Source organism: Nothoprocta perdicaria, unplaced genomic scaffold (assembly GCF_003342845.1).
Source record: "Nothoprocta perdicaria isolate Ctin4 unplaced genomic scaffold, notPer1 scaffold_34, whole genome shotgun sequence".
In the NCBI taxonomy this organism is placed as follows: domain Eukaryota; kingdom Metazoa; phylum Chordata; class Aves; order Tinamiformes; family Tinamidae; genus Nothoprocta; species Nothoprocta perdicaria.
In genome coordinates this window covers 3,806,477-3,827,445 of record NW_020455577.1, presented here as the reverse complement: position 1 = coordinate 3,827,445, position 20,969 = coordinate 3,806,477, and the positions used below count along the sequence as shown (strand labels likewise).

The 20,969-nt window shown below is 36.9% G+C and overlaps 2 protein-coding genes across 2 annotated transcripts in view; one reads left to right on the top strand and one right to left on the bottom strand.

Annotated features, from left to right (window-relative positions):
* The window catches only part of PRPF38B (pre-mRNA processing factor 38B), a 9,271-nt gene extending 3,005 nt beyond the window's left edge, over nt 1–6,266 (top strand). Inside the window, exons 2-6 of the mRNA XM_026043873.1 lie at nt 517–585; nt 889–1,040; nt 1,124–1,184; nt 3,773–3,996; nt 4,259–6,266. Of these exons, the coding sequence (XP_025899658.1) occupies nt 517–585; nt 889–1,040; nt 1,124–1,184; nt 3,773–3,996; nt 4,259–5,117 (1,365 nt within the window). The 3' untranslated portion in view covers nt 5,118–6,266. The remainder of the gene's footprint in view (nt 1–516; nt 586–888; nt 1,041–1,123; nt 1,185–3,772; nt 3,997–4,258) is intronic.
* A 2,457-nt stretch (nt 6,267–8,723) lies between these two features.
* On the bottom strand, nt 8,724–20,881 carry FNDC7 (fibronectin type III domain containing 7). Its single transcript, XM_026043778.1, has 14 exons — nt 20,618–20,881; nt 20,500–20,518; nt 18,966–19,223; nt 16,708–16,962; nt 15,884–16,144; nt 15,172–15,429; nt 13,648–13,902; nt 12,836–13,093; nt 12,169–12,423; nt 11,120–11,374; nt 10,346–10,606; nt 9,668–9,697; nt 9,265–9,326; nt 8,724–8,945 (listed from the first exon to the last, which is right to left on the bottom strand). The coding sequence occupies exons 1-13, from the start codon at nt 20,879–20,881 to the stop codon at nt 9,289–9,291; spliced, it is 2,667 nt and encodes an 888-aa protein (XP_025899563.1). The 3' UTR covers nt 8,724–8,945; nt 9,265–9,288.
* Nucleotides 20,882–20,969: the final 88 nt, after the last annotated feature.

The following is a 20,969-nucleotide window of genomic DNA, read 5'->3' as shown; positions in this document are numbered from 1 at the left end:
GAAGTATACTAGTCTATTTCTGTACAGCTGTAGATGTGATTTCCTTCTGTTTCATTATTTTTTTGTAGCTTGGGCTTTTTTTTTTTTTAACTTGCATAAAATTCTAATTGTCAAATATAAGGAATGATTAGTTAACTGTGTTCTTGCATCCCATCTCTAAGTGTTTAAATGCATCTAAAAAGATCATTTGAATTATTTGAAGTTTTATCACTAAAATATTTTTGTTTGGATATAGTAAGTATAGTTGTTTTTCCTGTTTCTGTTTCAAAAGTTTCACTGGTGATCGTGGTTTGTTTATGTATTTATTTATTTATAATGATATGAAAAAAGCCAAACATTCTACTCCGTCAAAGCAGACTTGTGCCTCAGTTTGTTAGGAAAAGACAAGCTGATTAAGATGGATGTAGGAAATCTATTGTTTCGATTTGTTTTATTTAGGCAGTTAAGCTTTATGGAGGTTATAATTGTCTTTGTTTCTTTTTTCTTTTCTCATTACTCCCTCCTGCCCCTTTTTAGGTTACACATGTTGAACCATGGGAAAAGGGGAGTAGAAAAACGGCAGGCCAGACAGGGATGTGCGGAGGGGTAAGTAGAAGTACGTGCCTTCTTAAATTTTTATGTGTCTAGTAAATAAATATCCTAAGCCTAGCTAAAATATAAAACTACATTTTCTCAGTCCCTATCTGAAAGAGTATTTATTATAAAGAAATGTTTTATTCTTCTTACTTTCTGAAACCCTGGAGAGGCTGCCATGTAGTGATACTTTTTTCACAGTGTTTTCTGTAGGTTTAGATTTTATCCTGTTTTAGTGTTTATGTACTCTTGTAGAGTCAGGATAAGGTCTTTGTGACTTCCTATGTTGTCATCTAACTTTTTTTCTGTTTAAAGGTACGTGGTGTTGGAACTGGAGGAATTGTATCAACTGCCTTTTGTCTGCTCTACAAACTATTTACACTGAAACTTACCCGTAAGCAAGTGATGGGCCTTATAACTCATACAGATTCTCCATACATTAGGGCTCTTGGATTTATGTATATTAGGTAAATATCAATATAATTAACTAATGACTAGCTTAATATACAGGAAAAAGTATTAAGATTTTGTGTCCTTTTTCAACTTCAAGGTACACTCAGCCGCCTACAGATCTGTGGGACTGGTTTGAATCCTTTCTTGATGATGAAGAGGTATGTCGTCAAGGGTAATAATTTGTTTTCTTTTGTTTCTTTTCATGTTACTACTTTAGGTTTAAATGTTCTCTGATAAGCTTTATTGTAGTTTGAATGTTAACAATGTTGTATTTATTTTTTTCAAATCATTAATTTAGCATGGGAAGCAGGTTTGAGCTAGCAACTGGGTTCTTGTTCTCGGATTTCCAAGATTTAAGTCTTCCATGGCTTAGTATATTGTCAGTTGTGTGTCAGTTATTACAAGATCATGTGAAACAAGTTTATGACATAAGGATGCAAACAGCAGGCTGCATGAGTGTGGTATCTGTGCGTTTTTAGAAAAAACAATTGTTTATAAGCAAGGTATAGTAAGTGTGCTTAGAATGCTGAATTTGTATTTGTATTTCTTACAGGGGTAGGGAGAATTGGTGCTTACATGGAGCAGTGGGAAGAACATAGTAGAAAAGTATATTTGTCTTTGAGAAATAATACCGGAAATATCTCTGGTCATTACTTGTGTACTGGCATTACTGTAGACTAAATTTCTTCTGAGGAAAAGCAAGCATCTTATTTACTGCATAAGACAGCGCTGTTCTTATTAAACTTAATGTATGGGACAATGAAAAGCGGTACAAGTTGCTAACTTTGGAAGTTCAGTAAGAGAGCATTATTATGTAGTACAATAGGAAAAAAAACTAAAGGATTGAAAATCCTTTTGGACTGAAACTTTAATTTACTGGCTGGAATAATGGAGTGGAATGCTGTGGATGAGGTTTCTAGGTATATGAAATTGAATATACAGTCTGCTGTTGCAATTTATGTTTGAGTTTTAAACTGTTAGATTTAAGAATGGAACAGAAAATAATGATTTCTACATTTCATTGTGGTACAAGACAGCTAACTCTAGAACTGCCAAATGTCATAGTTGCAAATGACCAAATAGATGTACTAATTAATTGTTAATTCTGCCAGCATCTGACTACAATACAGTGTATTTATTTTAAACAGCTGCTTTCATGCTAAGTATCAAAAGCACTGTGCAAGGAGACAGTTGTTTTTCCAGGTAAAGCTGTGTTATTGTACATTTATAATAAAAATCAAAACATAAATTCAAGCCTTGATTGCATAGCTGTGATATTCTCCTTCTCCCTCAGGTGGTGCTGCTATATATTAACTCTTCTCCAAGTGCTACGTTATAACTTTGGGGAAGATGCGGGTGGATTCATTTTTCAGGGTCCCACAAACCTCTTTCACAGGATGATAAAGCAATTGAGTGCTATTCTTTGCAGGTCTTAACTGGTTCATTATTCAAAGTGCAGTATTTAGCTTATACATTTCCATTTTTGCTCTAATATTGGTTATCAACATATATTTATTACTTAAAACATCCTTGTATTTTTTTGGAATTAGTGTTCTTCTTTCCCTCCCAGTTTCAATATCATTTTTGTTATGTAGGGAGGGAAAAAAAAAAGTACTTGGGGCTGTATTTTGAATAGTTTTTTTTCTGACAGTCTTAGTCAAACTCATGAGATGAAACAAATAGATCTCAATTATTTCAACCTACAGTGTTTTTTCTCCGATTCATAAATCTGGAGCAGGTCAGCTCCAGCAGGTCACCTCTGTCATACTGCTGTGAAAAGGAAAATCTTCCCAGGATACAGAGTTACTTTCAAAATGCTTCTTTAATGTTTATTTTGTTTAACTGTACATACTCTCCAGATGCTACGTTTAACTCATCTTTTTCTTCTTTAGATCTCTGCAGCGATTATATTTGGAAATACTGTATATCTGAACACTTAAATGTGTGTGAGTGCAAGCAGTTTTACATTTAGATTTTCTCTTCCTGTTTAGATAACAAATCTCACTTTCCTTGTGTGCTTGCACTATAGGTTTGGGACTGACAATAGCTGACTAACATGTCCTGAGCTGTGAGAGGGCATAGCAAGAAGGCCTTCATGCGGTAATGACCCTTTTCAGAGACAATGGTCATCATGGATTATGCGTTTCCAATTATTTGTTCATTTATTTATTTTTTTACATATTTCTAAATTAGAAACCTCACTGCTTCATGGCAGTTGGTTTGCTATTGCTTCCAATTTTGTTAGGATGCCATTTTGTACTACTACAAATTTTTCTATGATCATTTTTAGATAGGCAATGATGTAGTTCTTAAATAATTTAGGCCACAGGGTTGGGTATGACGATACACAGTTGTGTATCCACAAAATGAAGTATTACGTATAGCTTGAGAGGACTTCTCAACTTTGTGGCATTTAGATAAGTACAGAATCATACCATATAACCAGACTGTGTAAGGGGATTTCACGTTAATCTCTACATTGACAGTCCCTTACCATCCAGATGGCTGCAGGATTAGAATGTGCCTGCATGCATATATATTAAGTTCCACTCCCTATCTGTAACGTATGTTGCCAAATCCAAAGGGTGCAGAATTTGAATTTTTCTAAGGAAATGTATTAGAATGAGACAAGTAGACTTTCATAATCATGAGACTTCAAGAGGGCAGTAATATAGCAGCATTATTTTTAAAAATCAGTAAAGAATGTTTTTGACCATCAGGATATTTTTTTATTTGTATTTTGTAGGACCTGGATGTGAAGGCAGGTGGGGGTTGTGTCATGACCATTGGAGAGATGCTTCGTTCCTTCCTCACTAAGCTGGAATGGTTTTCAACGTTGTTTCCAAGAATTCCTGTGCCAGTCCAGAAAACTATTGACCAGCAAATTAAAAGCAGACCTAGAAAAATCAAGAAAGATGGCAAAGAGGGAATGGAAGAAATAGATCGTCATGTAGAACGTAGACGTTCAAGGTTATATATGTATTATATTGAAAATTAATGTTGGAAGTTCAGTGTTGACCTTAATGTCAGGAATATCATATCCTCCTTTTACTGGGATAGGTTTTAAGACGGTAAGCTGTAGATGGCAATGGTTGAAGTGATTAGATGACACTGTGATATTTATAGGATATGTGATTTTTAAGATTAAATGGAGGCTGCATTTGTGAATTTGGAAAAGAAGTAGGGTTACTTAAAAACTGTGCTTTAATTTGAATATCCTTTGTTTTAAAAGGTCTCCAAGACGGTCTATCAGCCCCAGAAGGTCTCCCAGAAGATCCAGAAGCCGAAGTCGTCATCGGGAAAGCCATGGATCATCTAGTTTTGATAGAGAACTAGAAAGAGAAAGAGAGCGGCAAAGGCTAGAACGTGAAGCTAAGGAGAGGGAAAAAGAAAGGCGGCGATCCCGGAGTACGGATCGGGCGCTGGAAAGGAGACGAAGCAGGAGCAGGGAAAGACACAGAAGCCGCAGTCGAAGTCGAGACAGGAAAGCAGATCGGAGAGACAGGGATAGGGAGCGAGAGAAAGAAAATGAACGAAGCAGGAAAAAAGATAGAGATTATGACAGGGAAAGAGGTAGTGAGAGGGAAAAAGATAGTGATCGATCTAGAGAGAGGTCGAAAGAGAGGAGAAGTAAGGGTGATGCAGAAGAGAGGAGACACAAAGATGACAAGGATGATAAGAAACACCGTGATGACAAGAGGGATTCCAAAAAAGAGAGAAAACATAGTAGAAGTCGAAGCAGGGAAAGAAAGCATAGGAGTAGGAGCCGAAGTAAGAATACAGGTAAGCACAGCCGGAGCAGGAGCAAAGAGAAATCGACTAAACATAAAAGTGAAAGCAAAGAGAAATCAAATAAACGAAGTAGGAGCAGAAGCCGAGGAAGAGCAGATAGTGATGAGAAGTCTAGGAAACGAGATCACAGTCCCAGCAAAGAGAGATCTAGAAAGCGTAGTAGAAGCAAAGAACGTTCTCACAAACAGGAGCCCGGTGATAGCAAGGACCATTCAGACAAACAGGATCGTCGAAGGAGCCAAAGTACAGAACAAGAGAGCCAAGAAAAGCAACAAAAAAACAAAGATGAAACTGTGTGAACTCTTTCAGAAGTGGATCACATTGAATCCTATAAATGTTTGATTAAATCCTGCTTATTTTTTCTTACAGTTGAGATTGTGCAGTAGTTGATGAGCACTCTTCTCCAACCTCCCTCTAGGCTGCAGATTGTTGTTTCCAATTTTGGTTAGGGAAGTGCCTTTTGTAAACCCATTCAATGCATTGACGGTTTCGAACCATTTGTTTAGTTTAACTCACAATACAAAGATTGTTCTTGCATTTTTATTGTTCAAATGTTTCTGAAATGTACAGTCTGTACATATGTCCTGAAAATGTTTTAATTCCTTTGGCATGGTTGCCATGTTGGTTAAATTTGTATGAGGCAATAAACTGCCACTAATTCTACTTTCGTTTTGTAGATGTGGAATTATGGTTTATATCTTGAAGTTAGCATGGCTGTGATTTGCATAATAGTGTGGCTTTTAGGGATGGATCCTGAATGTGTATTATAGCTGAGATATTTATGTGCATACAGTGTACATTGAGGGCTGCAGATTTAGAACTAACACTTATGTCCACTGTACCTGCTGCTCTCAGAAGCTTTTAAAATGTATTATGTTGATCACCACTGGTGTTAAATTGAGAATGGGCTTTCAAGGATATAGTGGTTTTGATGCAAAGATTTAGGTTATGTTGGGGCTTGTCTATAGTGATTCTTTAGAAAGGCTACCTCGAACAGGGAAACTGTTAAGGTTGATGGATGAGTACTGTAGCCACCTAAGCGTTTTATTTGTTTGGAAACGTCAATGTAAGTTTCACTATTTTTAAACACAGTTTTATCTATTTGTCTTTTTAATGGTTTTAATGGGAAGCCACGCTGTCATTCATGATTATTCTGGGCTAATAAAGGCATGTGAGATTGGAGGAGGGAGGTAGGAAGAAGAAATTCTTACAAAAATTTTCAGTTTCAAGCTTCCAAAGCATTTTTATAAGTGTAAACAGTTAAAATAAGAGTTACCTGATAGTGTCCTTTTTTAAGTCATTTTCTACAAGTAGTAAGGATTGCAGTTTGTGCTGAACATTTCATCTCTGGCAGATTTTTTTTAAAACAGATTGTTTGAAGCAAAAACCAAAATGCATTATGCAAAAATCGTATCATTAAAGTCCAACTCTATTTGATAGATTATTCTGATGACTTGTATACTAAGTGAGGAGAACCATCTGGAATAAACTCTCAATTAATTCCTTTGTATTGAGTGTCAGCTTTTCCCTGCATGTTCATTGCCGGTTGAAGAATGTTTGGGTTCATCTGTGTTCCGTTACAAAATGAAGTGATAGTTCATATAAATCAAGAATTTTGTGTAGTAGCTACCATTTGAAGAAGATAAAACTGATGGAGGAATGGAATAGTAAGAAGATATGAAGAGCCTAGGTATGACTCATGGTCACGAAGAGGCCTGAAAGTGAATTTGTGCTTTTTTGCTTCTGTCATCTAGACAGGTCATCTAGACACAATATTTAAATGTTAGGGTGTTTTTTTGTTTATTTGAACTGTTGTCCTCTTGAGTATTCATTTCCTTGGTATATATCAAAAATCTAAAGGAGGAATCATGTTTCCCAGTATTGGAAGTATGGCAGTATTGAGGTGCTTCAGGTATTGTTTGAATATGTGTTATGTCAATTAAATTGCAAATTTGAGCTTGAGTTCTGTCCATTGCCATGGAAGACCAAAAGTACTGAGCTCCTGTTTAGTACAGAAGGGAAAAATCTGTAATGGTCACGTAAAAGCATCCTGACAAACTGAACGGCTTTTGCTACAAGGATTCATCTGAAACAATAAGGTTAACCTTTTTCTTAAGTGGAACACTTTGTCTGTCCCTAGAGAGTTGCTTTTTGTCTCCGGAGCTTTTTGACATTGAGCCCTTAAGTGTGCAAAATGAAACATCCTGAAGTAGAAATGCTGCAAGACCTCATCATGGTAGTGAGTATTTCCATACAGCATGTGCAGAGGCCAGTCAGCCTATGTGAGTATTTCTTCCAAGGGCAAGAACTAGAGGACTTGACTCTTAGTCTTTAACAAATAGTCCTTTCTGACTTCAGGGGTTGATTGGATTCAGAAATGATATGCTTGAACTACCAATGTAATGGGTAGTATTAGAATATTTGAGTGACATACAGGTTATATTGGCTCATTAAAAAAATCATGTAAACCAAGACTCCTCACTTAAATATCAGTGTGGACTTAATATCTTACAGATCTTGGTTTTGGGTCTAGAGACTCCTGAGACCTTTTCATATGTCTGGTAACTTTTTTTTTTTTTATATGATCTTCCTTAAAATGAGAAGGAGCAATGGAGTTTCTGGTGCTTACTGGTTTGATGCAATTACTGGCAGTCCAATTGCGGCTGACATTTGGCTCCTCATCCTTAAAAGGAAATTTCTACTAATTTTGTGTAGAGGTATTGTAATAGTTTCCCTGAGAGGTAAGGCTGCAGAGCTGTTCTTCTGTCACTCTTAAAAAGTTCTCAAGTAAGTGCATCAGACTTGTGCCCACTGTAAAGCAGGTGGCTGTAGCATGTGTTCATGATTATATAACAGTCTAGTACTTAGTATGTGAATATCAGTGCTTTTTATATTTTCATCTATATGTGTATGAAGAAATACTGCTGAGCTCATCATGCTTTTAGTATTTAGAGCTCAATATGTCTGTGCTTAGTCAAAGACAGTACACAACTAGCCAAGAGCTCTTAAAGGGAACGTAAAAGAATTAAGTGACTACCACTGATTCTGGTAGATGCTTGAGCCTTTTTGGACTCACTTCTGTGAAGTGAGAATAACTTCACAGGTCAGAGACATCCACCCAAGTGAAAGTGCTTTGCCAGATTGACCAGTTATTTAAGTAGGTTAAGACAATGTTTAAAAAGCACTCTTGAGGATCTCTGCTCAAAGCATAATTAGTTGGGAGGGAGGAGCTGCTTCTTAAAAAAAATAAATAATTAAACCCTTAACTTGAATGATTTTGGGTCTAATTCTGAACCAGTTGAAGTACAGAGGGATTTCACCTGTTTCTGTAGTAGCTTAAAAAACAAGCTGCTCTGTGTCAAGTGGAATTAACTTGTTATTGAACACTGAGCCCTCTTACATTTTTGTTGCAACTACTTATCTTTACATAATTACAGCTAATCTTTAAAATGATTCACTTCAACTGATTTCTGTTAAGTAAATTTTAATTAAGGCACCTATGATTAAAAAACAGTGATTTTAATCAGCTCATTGTGTTTTAAATGGTACAAGAATATTCGATGAGCCCTCAAGCTACTTTGAGTATAGTGAAACTGCTTTTTCCCATCCTTTTAAAAAGGAGTTAATGTAACATTTGTTTCTGTCTCTTTCATTGATACATTAGGCCTAGAATACACCTACTGATTAGTAACTGTCTTGGAGCAGCTTCCAAAACTCACTGCATGACAGGGAAAAAATAGATGGTTACTTAGATCTCTGCTCATGCTGTATTATGTAAATGTTCATCTGCATTTTAAACGATGAACTGAAGTTGAGGCTGCTCATCTATGAAATCCTGGTATAGATAAGATATGACCAGCTGTTGAGCTTCCTTCCTCGCGGTCCTCAAGCAGGATGACTTGCAGTTAAACACAGATGTCGTCTTTCCAGTTGCAGGGAAAGCAAGATGGAGAAGGGCACTTAGAGAATGGTGTTACCAGCATCTTCAGCGCTCAGCGTACTTGTGAGAACAGCAATGAGAGGCTGATCAACCTCAGTGGAGAAGAAGGTCAGCACCAGCTGTTGCAGAGTGACTTCTCGCTATGTTGCTTTTAACTCGAAGTAAATAGTTCAGAACATCAATAATTCTGTGCAAGAGACAGAATTAATTTTAAGTATCAGGAAGAATAAGCGCTGGTGAGTGAGTGTCTTGATCTATTTGGGTTAAGAGGGCAAGTACAAGATGGTATCAGAAATGAGTTAGGAGTTACTGGTGTAAGTGGAAGAAAACAAAATAATAGGCAAATTTAGCAATGATGCTAGGAGTGGACACTACTAGTTTTTTGAGATAAACATGATGAATTTTTAACAAATCAGTTAAATATGAAGTTTATCCGCTGAATTCCAGAGATAACGGCAGGGAAAACTTGATCAGTAAATCTTAATCTGAATTATGACTCATCTTACCTCCTTATCTGAAACAATTTCCATTTAGAGATGTTCTGCGTTTCTCTTTCCTCTATAAATCACTGTAATGGAATCCAGAAATTAAAATAACTTCAGGTAGGGGAGAAAACTGATAGCTATTTGACTAAGCTTTGAAAGATGAACTTTTTATGTGCGACTAGGTAAATGTTAAATATAAAGCAGCAATGTAGAATAGCATGATAGTGTGCAGGCCACAACATAGGTAAAAAAAGTTTTATAATAATGCCGTGTAAGTGGCAGGAGGAGAAAATGCATAACAGGAACCCAAGCCTTGACTATCAAGTATATACTGTTCATACCTGACTTTGAGTTTAAGGTTATACAATGCTATTGTGGTTTATACACACTATGGATTTGGAAAGGATATACTATTTTCTCTTACCCCTTCCAACAGAGCTTCCAGAACAAGTTACTGAAATGACATGAAGCAAGAGTATGTGTTAGTTGTCTGGTGGTATGCTGGAAAACAGGAGTAGCCCGTAGAATTTAGACTGTGTTATACAACTGTACAATTCATCAGCTGGTATTAGTTTTATGATGGATTATATTTAGTCCCTGGGAAAGGACGCCCAAGGAAATCATCTGCACTTTAGTCTATTGTGATTTAAAATATACACCATTTATTTCTGTAGGAACGTTTTGCTGAAGTTCCTCTTATGTGTTTCTACATTCTACAGAACCCCCAAAAAATCCTCATTTATTTGCTTCTACCTTCTAATCCTGAGTATCTCAACTGAAAATTAACCTACTATATTCACCACACCAGATTGTTGATACGCTAGTTACGATGCATCTGTATAGGTAAATACAAGTCTCTCTCATGCAACAACTATGCTCAGGAGAAGAACAATTACCCCACAAAACCCTATATCCAGTCCCCAAATGCTCTTGTGATGCTCCTAGTATAGATGTTGCAAGGTAGCACCTGTAAACTTTATGTTGGAGTCAGCGCTAGGATAACAAAGTTCTCCTTTGCACTGCCTTTTCTGACATAAACTCTGGTTACATCTTGTCCATATAGCATGCACAGACAACAGTACATGGTACAAAGAAGTTTTACCTGAATATATTTTTTTAGGACAAAGTGCAAGTTTCAGCCCTTGATTGGTAGCTGGAGTTACTACCACTGTGTAGACGTCCCCACAAGGTATCTCAGTGATATCGCAGTGACTGAGACCTGAGAGAGGGGCACAGGTGAAGTTGCCTTTTGAGCCATATAGGTCAGTATTGAAAGTTGTCACTTCTTCAGAAGCTCGCCAGTGTACCCTGATACCATTATTGCCAAGTCTGTATAGCTTGACCCCAGAAGGACAACAAGCACCTTGCAGAAAAAAACACATATCAATAATTATATCTTACAAACTCTCAATAAACTAAATTCTCTAAACAAGTTTTAAAGCAGGTGACATAATTACTATTATCCTAAATTCCAACAATTCAATGAGCCATATTTACCTTCAACAGAAACCTAAAGTAACTGTTCAAAAGGGAAAATTGTTCTCTTAGGGCCACATTGTCAAGTTGGAATGCATATTTTATTTTTTGACTTTTAAATACACTGGAATATTGTTGCTTCTCCTCTGACATTGAAAGCAGAAGGACCCATCTGTGGGCTCCAAAATTAATTTATGCTTGTTGTCTAAATTTCTTTATATGGCCAGCTGATGACAGTTACAAGAACAGCATTTAAGTGCTATGTGAAATGAATTCCCCAACAGGGAACCAAGTTATTAACTATTAGTTAATTTTAGCTACGCTATTTGTGTGAGGAACACAGCATGCAAAATAACATGTTTCCCGAGTTGTTTTTTTCCAGTTGCATTTATGTACATACTGGAAGAATATCCTTGGTATGTGCAAGTGGATGTCAAACCAGTTTCACTGATGGCTTTCAGAGATACAGTGTAGTTGGTGCCACATGTGATGCATCCCAGGAGACAATAGTTCTGAAGAGTGTGACACTTTGCCTGTCCTTTTGGAGATTCGAGTGTTGTTGCATATGTCTGTGCGCCCATTCCAACAGACCAGCTGATATTTGTTACAGACTGTGTCACTTGAGTTAGTGTCAGGTCAGTAGGGCAACAAGGAGCTTAAAAAGAATTTAAAAAAAAAAAAAAAAAAGAGAGAGAGAAGTGGATATTCTTTTTAAGGCAGAAATTAAAGATATTTTCAGACACTGCAACTAATAAATGTTAGCGTGCTGGAAAATATTTGACTATTTTGAAAAAGTGGTAAGCATTTAAAGCAGTGTCAAGGTAAGACCAATTTATTTTTAAGAGTCCTGAATTATTTTGAGGCTTGTTCATCAGTATCTTCGTTAATAACTCTGTAGTTAGACTCTCAGGTTGCCTCTCAAGTCCAAAGGCTGAGCCTGGCTTTCTCTTCATTTATGTCTTCTACTGTACAAAATGAGATGACCACAACCACAATGTCTGTGGAAAATGAGTTCTGGTTTCTAAGTTAATCTCAGAACCATGCCTGGAAATGGTTTGGGTAAATGGTACAGACCAAAGTTGTGCGAACAGATTAACAATTAATTAATGGTGGCAGGATGTACTTTGATCTTTTTCTTGATAAAAATCACATCATCTTTGTGCTTCTCTTGGTAATATTAATAATGAAAGTGCTGACAAGGAGGTCATGCAATATATTAGTTAGGTCGCTATGACAAATAATTGGTTGTATTGTGGTTGTATTGTATTGTGTCTCAGTATGATGGACCTGCCAGATGATCTCTTGTACATATATAACACATACAGTTAGGCACAGGACATATCATCTAGTAGTGCACAATGTCATTTAGAAAAAGCCGAAGCAAAGAGGGACATATAAATATTATTATTTTGCTAAGTCTTTTTCCCTTATGCGCAGTTGCCCACTTACCTGTCTCTAAAGGGACACTGTAGCTTGGTAAGCTCTGTCCTGCTGGTGATTTTGCTGTAGCACTAACAGAGAAAACGGCTCCACAGGGAAGATTAGTTATGGTACAGGAGTTTCCAGAGCTGGTGCAGTGCCACAGCCCAGCCTCACCTCTTGCAGTGATGCTGTATGTAGCGTCGTCGTTATTAGGTTGCCAGTACACGCTGATTACAGAAAGAGCATCTTTTGAGATGTTTTTAATTTCAGGACTGCAGGGAGCTGGAAAGATTTTGCATTAGCAATGTATAAACAGTTGGTTTATACAGTCTATATACATTAATATTAACTTTGAGTTAGAATAGACAAATGGACTTAGAATAACATGTGATTCTTAAATGGTTACTTCTGGTGAGAATTTAGAGCTCTTGACAGAACTGACAACCTGAAAGTTTTGCATGCAAAAAAATAAGTTGAATTGTGAACTTGATTTTCAAAATTTTGAAGCATACAGTAACATTCCATCCCAGCCCTTCTTGAGGTCTTTGGTTACAGTATCTTTTTAAACGAGGAAGAAGAAAAATCTGGAAGTATTATCAGTTCAAGTAACTAGTCGCTCAGTGCTTTTGATGAATGAATGACTGCAGTGTCCAGTTAATAGTTCTGCTGATGAAAATAAAAATAATCATAATACCTGTTGCCACATATTTAGATGCACATGATTTATTGCTGCCCCTGACTTCACTGAAGGAGTAAACAGTGATGTTGTACTGGGTGTTGCACTGCAGAGCCGATAAGGTGCACGCGGGGGCTGTGTCGTTGCACTGCACGGCGCCAGCCTTGGCTGCAGCTCTGGTTTCGTACATTTCAGCACCACGGACAGGAGACCAGGTAACCTCTAGAGTGTCACCTGACACAAAAGCGGTGCTGAAGTCGCTGGGGCAACAAGGTGCTAAAAACAGAAAAATGACAGAGATGGTAACTTTGGGGTGGACTGAAATGTGACATTAAACCAAGCAATATTTCATTTATTTTCATGCTTTTTATTTGAAATTTCTAAACATCTCACGCACACAGTCTCATTAATCCCACACTTGTTTGACTTCAGAAGAGGGCATTTGAATGTTTAGGCACTCATAAGTTTGTATATATTTGAAGGGTGATAGCATCTGTAGCCAGTCTGTTAGTCTACAGAAAAAAAGAAAGCTACATGGGATCCTCAGGTGCGTGTACGGTTGTCTTAATTTCAGTAGCATCTAGAAATTATGCTTTTACACTTTTACAATGTGTTTCACAATTTCCAATAGAACTAATTTTTTGCTTTTTTGTTTTGTTTTACAACTATGAAAACTGACTATGAGAAGTTTAAGACTTTGCAGAATTGCATTAGTTACAAATCTATAAGCATGTTGTTGCACTTGATTACTGAAGATAAAATCAACTGCAGTTCTACCATCAGTACTGTTAATGGAACTAAACAAATTGCAAAAATACATCACTACTTACCAGTAGTGTAGTTGAATACATCACCTAAGGGACTCTGGCCTGCCTCGTTATATGCAAAGACGCTAATGAAATAGGTGAAGCCGCAGTCCGACTGAAAATGACACTGAGTATGGGATGTGTTGCAGTACACTTCCAAGCCATCATCGCTTTTCACAAAAACAACATAATAATGGCTAAAATACACACTAGACCAAGATACCAACAAGGTATCAGTTTCATCCTCTTCAATTGATACACTTCCTGGTGCACAAGGGACTGAAAACAATATTTTAAAAAAAGGGGAAAAAATAGAATATTTAAATTATTTATATTTTAGGAAAAAAGTAAAGCATTTATCTACTCAGCTTAAAAAGCAGAAAACAGCAACTAGTTTGGTTTTACAGAGAATGGTATTTACATTTAGATGAACAGTGAATATCATTTTTATGGAACAAAGTTGATGCTACCTTGATTTCTTACATGAAAACGACTTGTTTAAGGAGCCCTTGTGAAAAGCAGCAATAAGTGAGTTAAGAGTTGGTATTCCACAGGAACTGGCATTTTCTGTGCTCACAGATTGCGGGTTTGGATGACATTTGGCAAACTAGCTTGAACAGCAGTTGGATTCCGAAAGCCTTTGTGTGAAAATCCTTCAGATACTGATGAGAAACTCACTGTGTGTGAATATCCTGGTCTTTTGCTTAGGTTTCACACTGAACTGCAAAATCTATTTTTTGGTCTTAATAATATTCTTATTCTTTTTTTTCTGCTTCTAAAAATTTAGTTCACTGCTCTTAGAAGATAACATCAGCTATCTGAAGCACTTTTGACCAGAAAGATTACAGCCCCAGTTCTCATCCCATTAGATCTACTTCTCAGTTGCTTGTGTGAGTATCTAACTCATAGCATACAGTAGTGTTAGTAGTAGCATATAATATACTCAAATAGCATATATTAACAAAAATGGTTTAAATTTTGCTTCCATGCATAATTCTTCTAACAGGTCATCAGGTGCCCTCTGATGTGGCAATGCTGATAAGCAGCTGAGAGTAGCAACCTTTTGTCCTCATAAAGCTGCTATCAGGGAATGGCCTGTGACTATATCTTGATTTGTGGTGCAACTTCATCTGGAAGTGGTTGTGATCTGCTTTCTAAGTAACTCCTGAATCTAGACTGGCAGTTCTCAGCCTAGGACTAGTCTTCAAGCTGTTCTTTCCCCAGCGATTTCTTCCTGTCTGTGACTGAGCTGACATGGATGGGGACTTTATAGTATTTTGTTTATTTCATGCTCAGGGAACAGGTACTTATAATAGGGAAATGCAGCCTTACTCGCTTTGACAACATATCCCATTCCAAGTTTTCTCACAGAAGTATGAAGAAAGCTTAGAATATTATCCCTGACAACTGAAGATACATGAGAGTTCATGCGTAGAAACAGAAAAAACTACTCATGTGCCACTTATGAATTATAAAGGATTCATTTGCATTAGAAGATAAATATATATCAAAACATCGTAAACTATATAAAGACCATTTTTAACTTACTAGTTTTTAAGCTCACTGCAACAGTTGGTTTACTGGATCCAGCATCATTATGCGCTATGACAAAAACAGAGTATTCTGATCCACACTGGAGCGATGGCACCGTGCAGGAGCTAGAAGACGAGTTACACTTCAATGTCAAGAGTCTGTTGGAGACTATCACACTGTAAGTTAGGGCTCCTTCTGTTGGCATCCAAGAAACAATAGCTCTTAAAGTACCACTATTAAAAGCTACTTGAACATCTGCTGGTGCCGTCGGACCTAGGGTGTAATGGTTTGGAAAACTTGTAAATACAACTTAGCATATGACCTGCAGACATGATCTTTTCAGAACTTGGAAATTAAACATATTAAAGTGACATTTTTAAAGAGAGAAGTATAGTTTTGTACCGACACAAAGCTTTCTGTTGAAATCCCCTGCTTTGAGTATTTGTTGTTCATAAATAAGAAAGTCCTTACATCAGTTCTAGCATATGTAATCTTGGCCCAGATCTCTCCCAGGTACCTTAATGGTATATTTGCCTTAGTTATATTCATTTATAATGAATATAAAAATAATGTATATAAGCTGAAAATCTGTCCAATATTCAGTGAAAAATCCACTGAAACGCAGACACACACATACATATATATACACACACACACACACACACAAAACATATATATGCCCTGGTGTGCTTTTGTATGCCTAATTTGGTTTCAAAATTTTTCTTACTTGTTCTTTGATTATATGTGAAATCATCTCCAGGCATCCCACTGGCATCCCAGGCATATGCCTTGATAGTGTAGAGAGTTCCTGGGTCCAGGTCGGTGAACACCAAGGAGGTGTTGGTGGTGTTCTCCTTCAGCATCCTGCCCAAACCATCTGATCTCATGAGGGACACAGAGAATCCCACTGCCATGTAAACAGCTTTCCAGCTCACCGCAATGGAGTCACAACTCGGAGAACTTACCGACAGGATCGGAGCAGCCAGCACTGTGGAGAAAACACAGATTAAGCCTTTGTATTTCTAATGCTATGCTTAAAGGAACCATATTCCGCATTCAAACACAGAAACAACAATCATCAAACTCTTTCAGACCATTATACAGATAACAAAACAGAAGCGTAAATTAAAGCAGGGTTGATGGGATAGATAAGGAAATTGATTTGGTACATTCACTGTGATACTACAGGTTTTACAGAATGATTATAACCTATACCGCGAGGTGTGAAAGTTGAACGGGTACAGGAATTAAGATGACGGAATTAAGATGACACTGCATTTCCTATCCTCTAACATTCTCATTTTATACTTTGAATTGTTTCTCCTTCTCACGATGATAGTCGACACTCAAATTTTAGTTGTCAAAAACTCCAAGGTGAATTTGCTCCATGCAATTTATAATACAATGTTATAACAACTCAGTACTAGTATACCTCTGGGCTATACTGTTCATTTTGTTCCAAATATTTTCAAATAAAGGGAATTTGATAAGCCATGAATGCTGTAATTATAACTTCATTAGAGAATTCGAAATAAAAAAAAATAACTCCACCTGTTTTGGCTTTTCTGGAAGGTGAAGGCTGACTTCTTCCACCTGAATTTATAGATCTGATGGTGATTCTGTACAGGGTAGCAGCTTTCAATCCTGTCACTGTGCCTGGTGAATTTGTGACTGTGGTTTCAATGAAGGAATCTCCATCTTGGGCAGTCAGTAGGTAACTAGTAGCCCCTGGGACTGTTCTCCATTCCACTGTGATACTGTTGCTAAGTTTGGAATAAGCTTGGTCAATAACAGGCATGTCTGGAGCTAGAAAGGAAAAATAAAAACAACAGACATACTGAAATTAGGTAATTCAGCCTTGTGAAATGCTGAGTGCACTGAGCCCTGCTCAGAGACTGACAGTAAATGGTTTATGTTTTCTGTTAATATTTTATACCAAATTTTTATTTGATTTTTAAAAACTATAACACATATTGACTTCTGTTTCAGGAAGCAGTTTCAGTGTCTGGAGTGCAGTGACTTTTCAACTGTATAATGTTTGACAACTCTTGGAAGATCTGCTACTGGTATGAGCGGGCGTTTGTATTTCAAGATGAAATATGGTGTATCAGTTAATATGATAGGTAAGTGGAGGGTGTGCTTTTGTAGTTTCTCCTGCTTAAAACTTTTTTGTCATTCTCCTCTGTATGTTGCCGATAGATGCGAGTCAGTTTTTGATTTTCCTATTTCAGAATAAATATTTTCTATCTTATCTATTCCCTCATATACTTAATGACCGACTGCTGGACTGAAATGTTTACAGATATTTTTATATTACTCATTAGCCAAGTAGCTATGTAATAACCAACAAGAAGTGTGTGTTTATACAAAGCAATCTGAAGTAGAATGTTATATATAATGTATTTTTATGTCACAGAATCATAGGGTAGTTTATGTTGGAAGGGACCACTGGAGGTCAGGTAATCCAGCCCGCTATTCAGAGCAGGCCTGCTCAGATGTACAGGAACGTAACACATCAAATGTTGCAGTTAAAGGCTTTTTTAATGCCCTGTGCTAAAGTCATTCAGAAAGAGATGTGCAATGTTGTCAGAAAAGTGACCACAAGAGGGCATGTTTCTTAATGAAACAATTTATGTGCTGTGATTGGGATTTTCATACTAGAATCTGCATATATAAAGCAAGACTGCAAAAGACTCAAAGAGCAAAAAAAGAAGATAAAAGTGTATCCTACCTAGAATTAGGAAAAGGATTGATAAAGTTTTGGAGATTTTGGTATGCACCTTGAGGCATGCATGTAGATGGCGAGGCACTTATTTAGGATTTTGAGACCTTTGCAGTGTGAAGAGCATCACCTCTGCTGTTTTAGACCCAAGCATTTTCTCTTTTAGCTGTACTCAAACAGCTTTTGCCCCATTTGTAAAAGTAGTAATACATGTGCTTTGCCCCATTTGTGAAAATGGCAATATACCTGCTGTATGACCATACCTACAAAGTGCTTGCAGATTTGTCTCTTACTGTCTTTATGTTGTCAGCTACTACACTATGTTTTTGTTATTTTTCCTCTTAAAATACTGTCCTGAGTAACAATTCATAACATTTTACACAGAATACCCTTAACGCAAGCCTAAGGCAGAGAATATGTAGCATTCAGTTTGCATCAAAGCAGCACTTGGTTTGCATCAATACTAAATTACAGAATATTAATATATTATAGTCTTCCCATGAGTAAGCTAGTAAGAAGAATTCTTAAGCTTACCAGGATAAACACTTATATCTTAAAATGCTTATTGCGATTCAATTACTCGTTTTAGAAGATAGAAATTCTACTGGAAAAAATAATGTCAACTTTGAAAACTTGTTGAAATTCCATTTTAAAATACTTTAACTGACATCTTTTAAACTGCATTTCAGTGATGAAGTATAAAAGAAAGGCTTTGGTTTATGTATATTCTCCTGTGATACCCATCAATGACTTAGATGCTATCAAGTTAATTTATCTATGAAACCAAAACATCATTTATCACTATTCATTATTGAAAAATGTATATAGATTCACATTTGTATCTCAACATCAGGGGAGGTGATTGGGAAAGTCAGAGCCTGATGGTGTGAGCAGCAAATGGTAGGTCAGGGAAACACATACAAAAGAAAAACAGTGGGGAAAAAAGAGCTAATTAGACCAATACTGAAGCCAAGAGGCTTTAAGAAACACGACAATTATATTTAAATTAAAGTGAAATATCCGGGATGAAATCCCAGTCTTACTGCGGTCAAGGGAAATTATACTGCACAAAAGCTTTTTTACTAACCTGTTGACTGCATAATCTGTGTTTCAGCCAGAATAATTCCATTCCTGTCAATGGCTTCTGCTTGTATAACATAAATAGTATTGGGAGTTAAGGAAGTCAGAGTACCTTTAAGGTTAACATCACTAAAATGAGTCAAAAGTGACTGGCCTACAGTATTCACAGGAGTAGCTGTAACTCTGTAAGATGAGGCTCCTGAGAACTTGGGCCATTTGAGATAAATGCTTCTTGATGTCACATCATATACAGACATAGAAAAACCTAAAAAAAAAAAAAAAAAAAACACATACACGCACAAACATTTTAGTTAATTCTGAATTTATTCAAGTCTTGACAGGAAGATTGTTTGGTGCCTCATCAATCATTTATGTAACCTAATTTTCAGATGATAGGATTACACTAATTTCGGAATGCTATTTCCATCATTCATTCTGTAATCTATTATTTACTGTAATGACTGCTGCTTGCTCTCATCATTTTGTGATGATAGCTATTTTTCCTAAAAGCGCCTCATGCTGCAGTATCATTATTCAGAAGTTTATCCTTTATTAAAAAAAAAAAAAAAAGAGCTTTGGGGGGGCCCTTCTATTTGCACAAAAAAAAAAGGCATGAAGATATTCTGAAGCCTTACAAAGAAGAAAGTACTAAGTATGTGTTGTGAATGTACTATTCAAAGAAATAGAGTTTTTCAAAGCACGATAGGAAGGCACTGTTTGATTCATTATTTTTCTAATATATGGATTTGAGAATGTCTGTATTATTTTCTTTCTTTTTAACTTCTGCAGCATTGCAAATACTGGGTATAATCAATGCTTGAAAATGCAACCAGTATCAACAGTATTCTAAACAAGATTAGGATTAAAAGTATATTTTGCAATTACAGAGAACTTTGTATTTGGACAACATGTCCAAAATAACTTAGTATTTAAGACACTGACAGTTCAAAATATGTAAAAATGCACTATCACTCAGCTGAATGAATTGTGAGTGCATTCCTTGCAGTCTTGCATTCCTCACATTTTTAAATTGTCAACATTCACAATTAAAGCAATAACAGCTATAGACATACAGAGAATGTAAGATTGAATAAAGTAGAAAATCTTGCAAAGCGTTAAAAATATTTAGCACTTAAAAGATAATTCTTCTTTCTTTTTTTGGAGACCCAAAGGATAATGCAGTGCAAATGCAGGAGAGTCTGAAGCCTATCTCTAGCAAATATATCTATATGTTGTAGTGAACAGCTCAATTAATCCACTTGAGGATTACCTTTGATTCATCTAAGGCCGCAGCATAAGTGACAGGTAAAAATATTTGTATGAAAATTTAATATAATTGGAACTCCTAAAACTGAATTTACAAGTTTGCAAGGATACCAACATATATTTTTAAACTGAAGCATATGTTAAGTAAGACCATTTTTATTCTTAAAGCTGCAAAAACTTAGTAAATACTTTATTAAATATCCAAAATTTTTGTGTTCCCTTCAGATGTATTTAAAAACAACAAAAAAAGAAATACAGAAAATGCAAAGATTTACCTGTGTTAGCCAAAAAGATCTGCAAGGGAAGATGGAGAACGTTAGAAATGCAAAGCAAAATGTTTTATTGGGGGAATTTACGCGCAAGCAGGGGAAGCAGGAGCTGGGTGACACTCACGCTTTGCAGGTGGCCGAAGAGGATTCCTGCAGCAAGGAGCACTCCCCTCATGCTGCCGGGGCTGGGATGTGGGGCCACGTTGGGCCGGAGCTCCCGGGCACCGCGGATGCCCTGGCTGGGCTGCCGAGCCCCCCTCCTGGCTGGCCCTCGGCCCAGCTCCAAAGCCAGGGAGAAGCGTTGCCAGCACAGAAACCGGGAGGGAAACCGCAGGCAAGCCTGGCATTTTTTATTCTTTTCCTGCTGTTTCAGGAAGCAGGCTTCCATCGCACATATGTGCTCCCTAAAGTGATTAATCCTAGAGTAAATTTGGGATTTGCACTGTTTGGATTCCATGAGGAATTAGTTTGCTCCA

Bases quoted from the DNA above. Each gene is read 5' to 3' on its own strand.
- FNDC7 (XM_026043778.1), bottom strand. From the start codon at position 20,881: ATGGAAGCCTGCTTCCTGAAACAGCAGGAAAAGAATAAAAAATGCCAG. The intron at 13,903-15,171 runs GTAAGTTAAAAA...TATTGTTTTCAG, and splicing joins TGCAGTGAGCTTAAAAACTA to TCCCTTGTGCACCAGGAAGT. The intron at 13,094-13,647 runs GTAAGTAGTGAT...TTCTGTTTTTAG, and splicing joins TGTATTCAACTACACTACTG to CACCTTGTTGCCCCAGCGAC.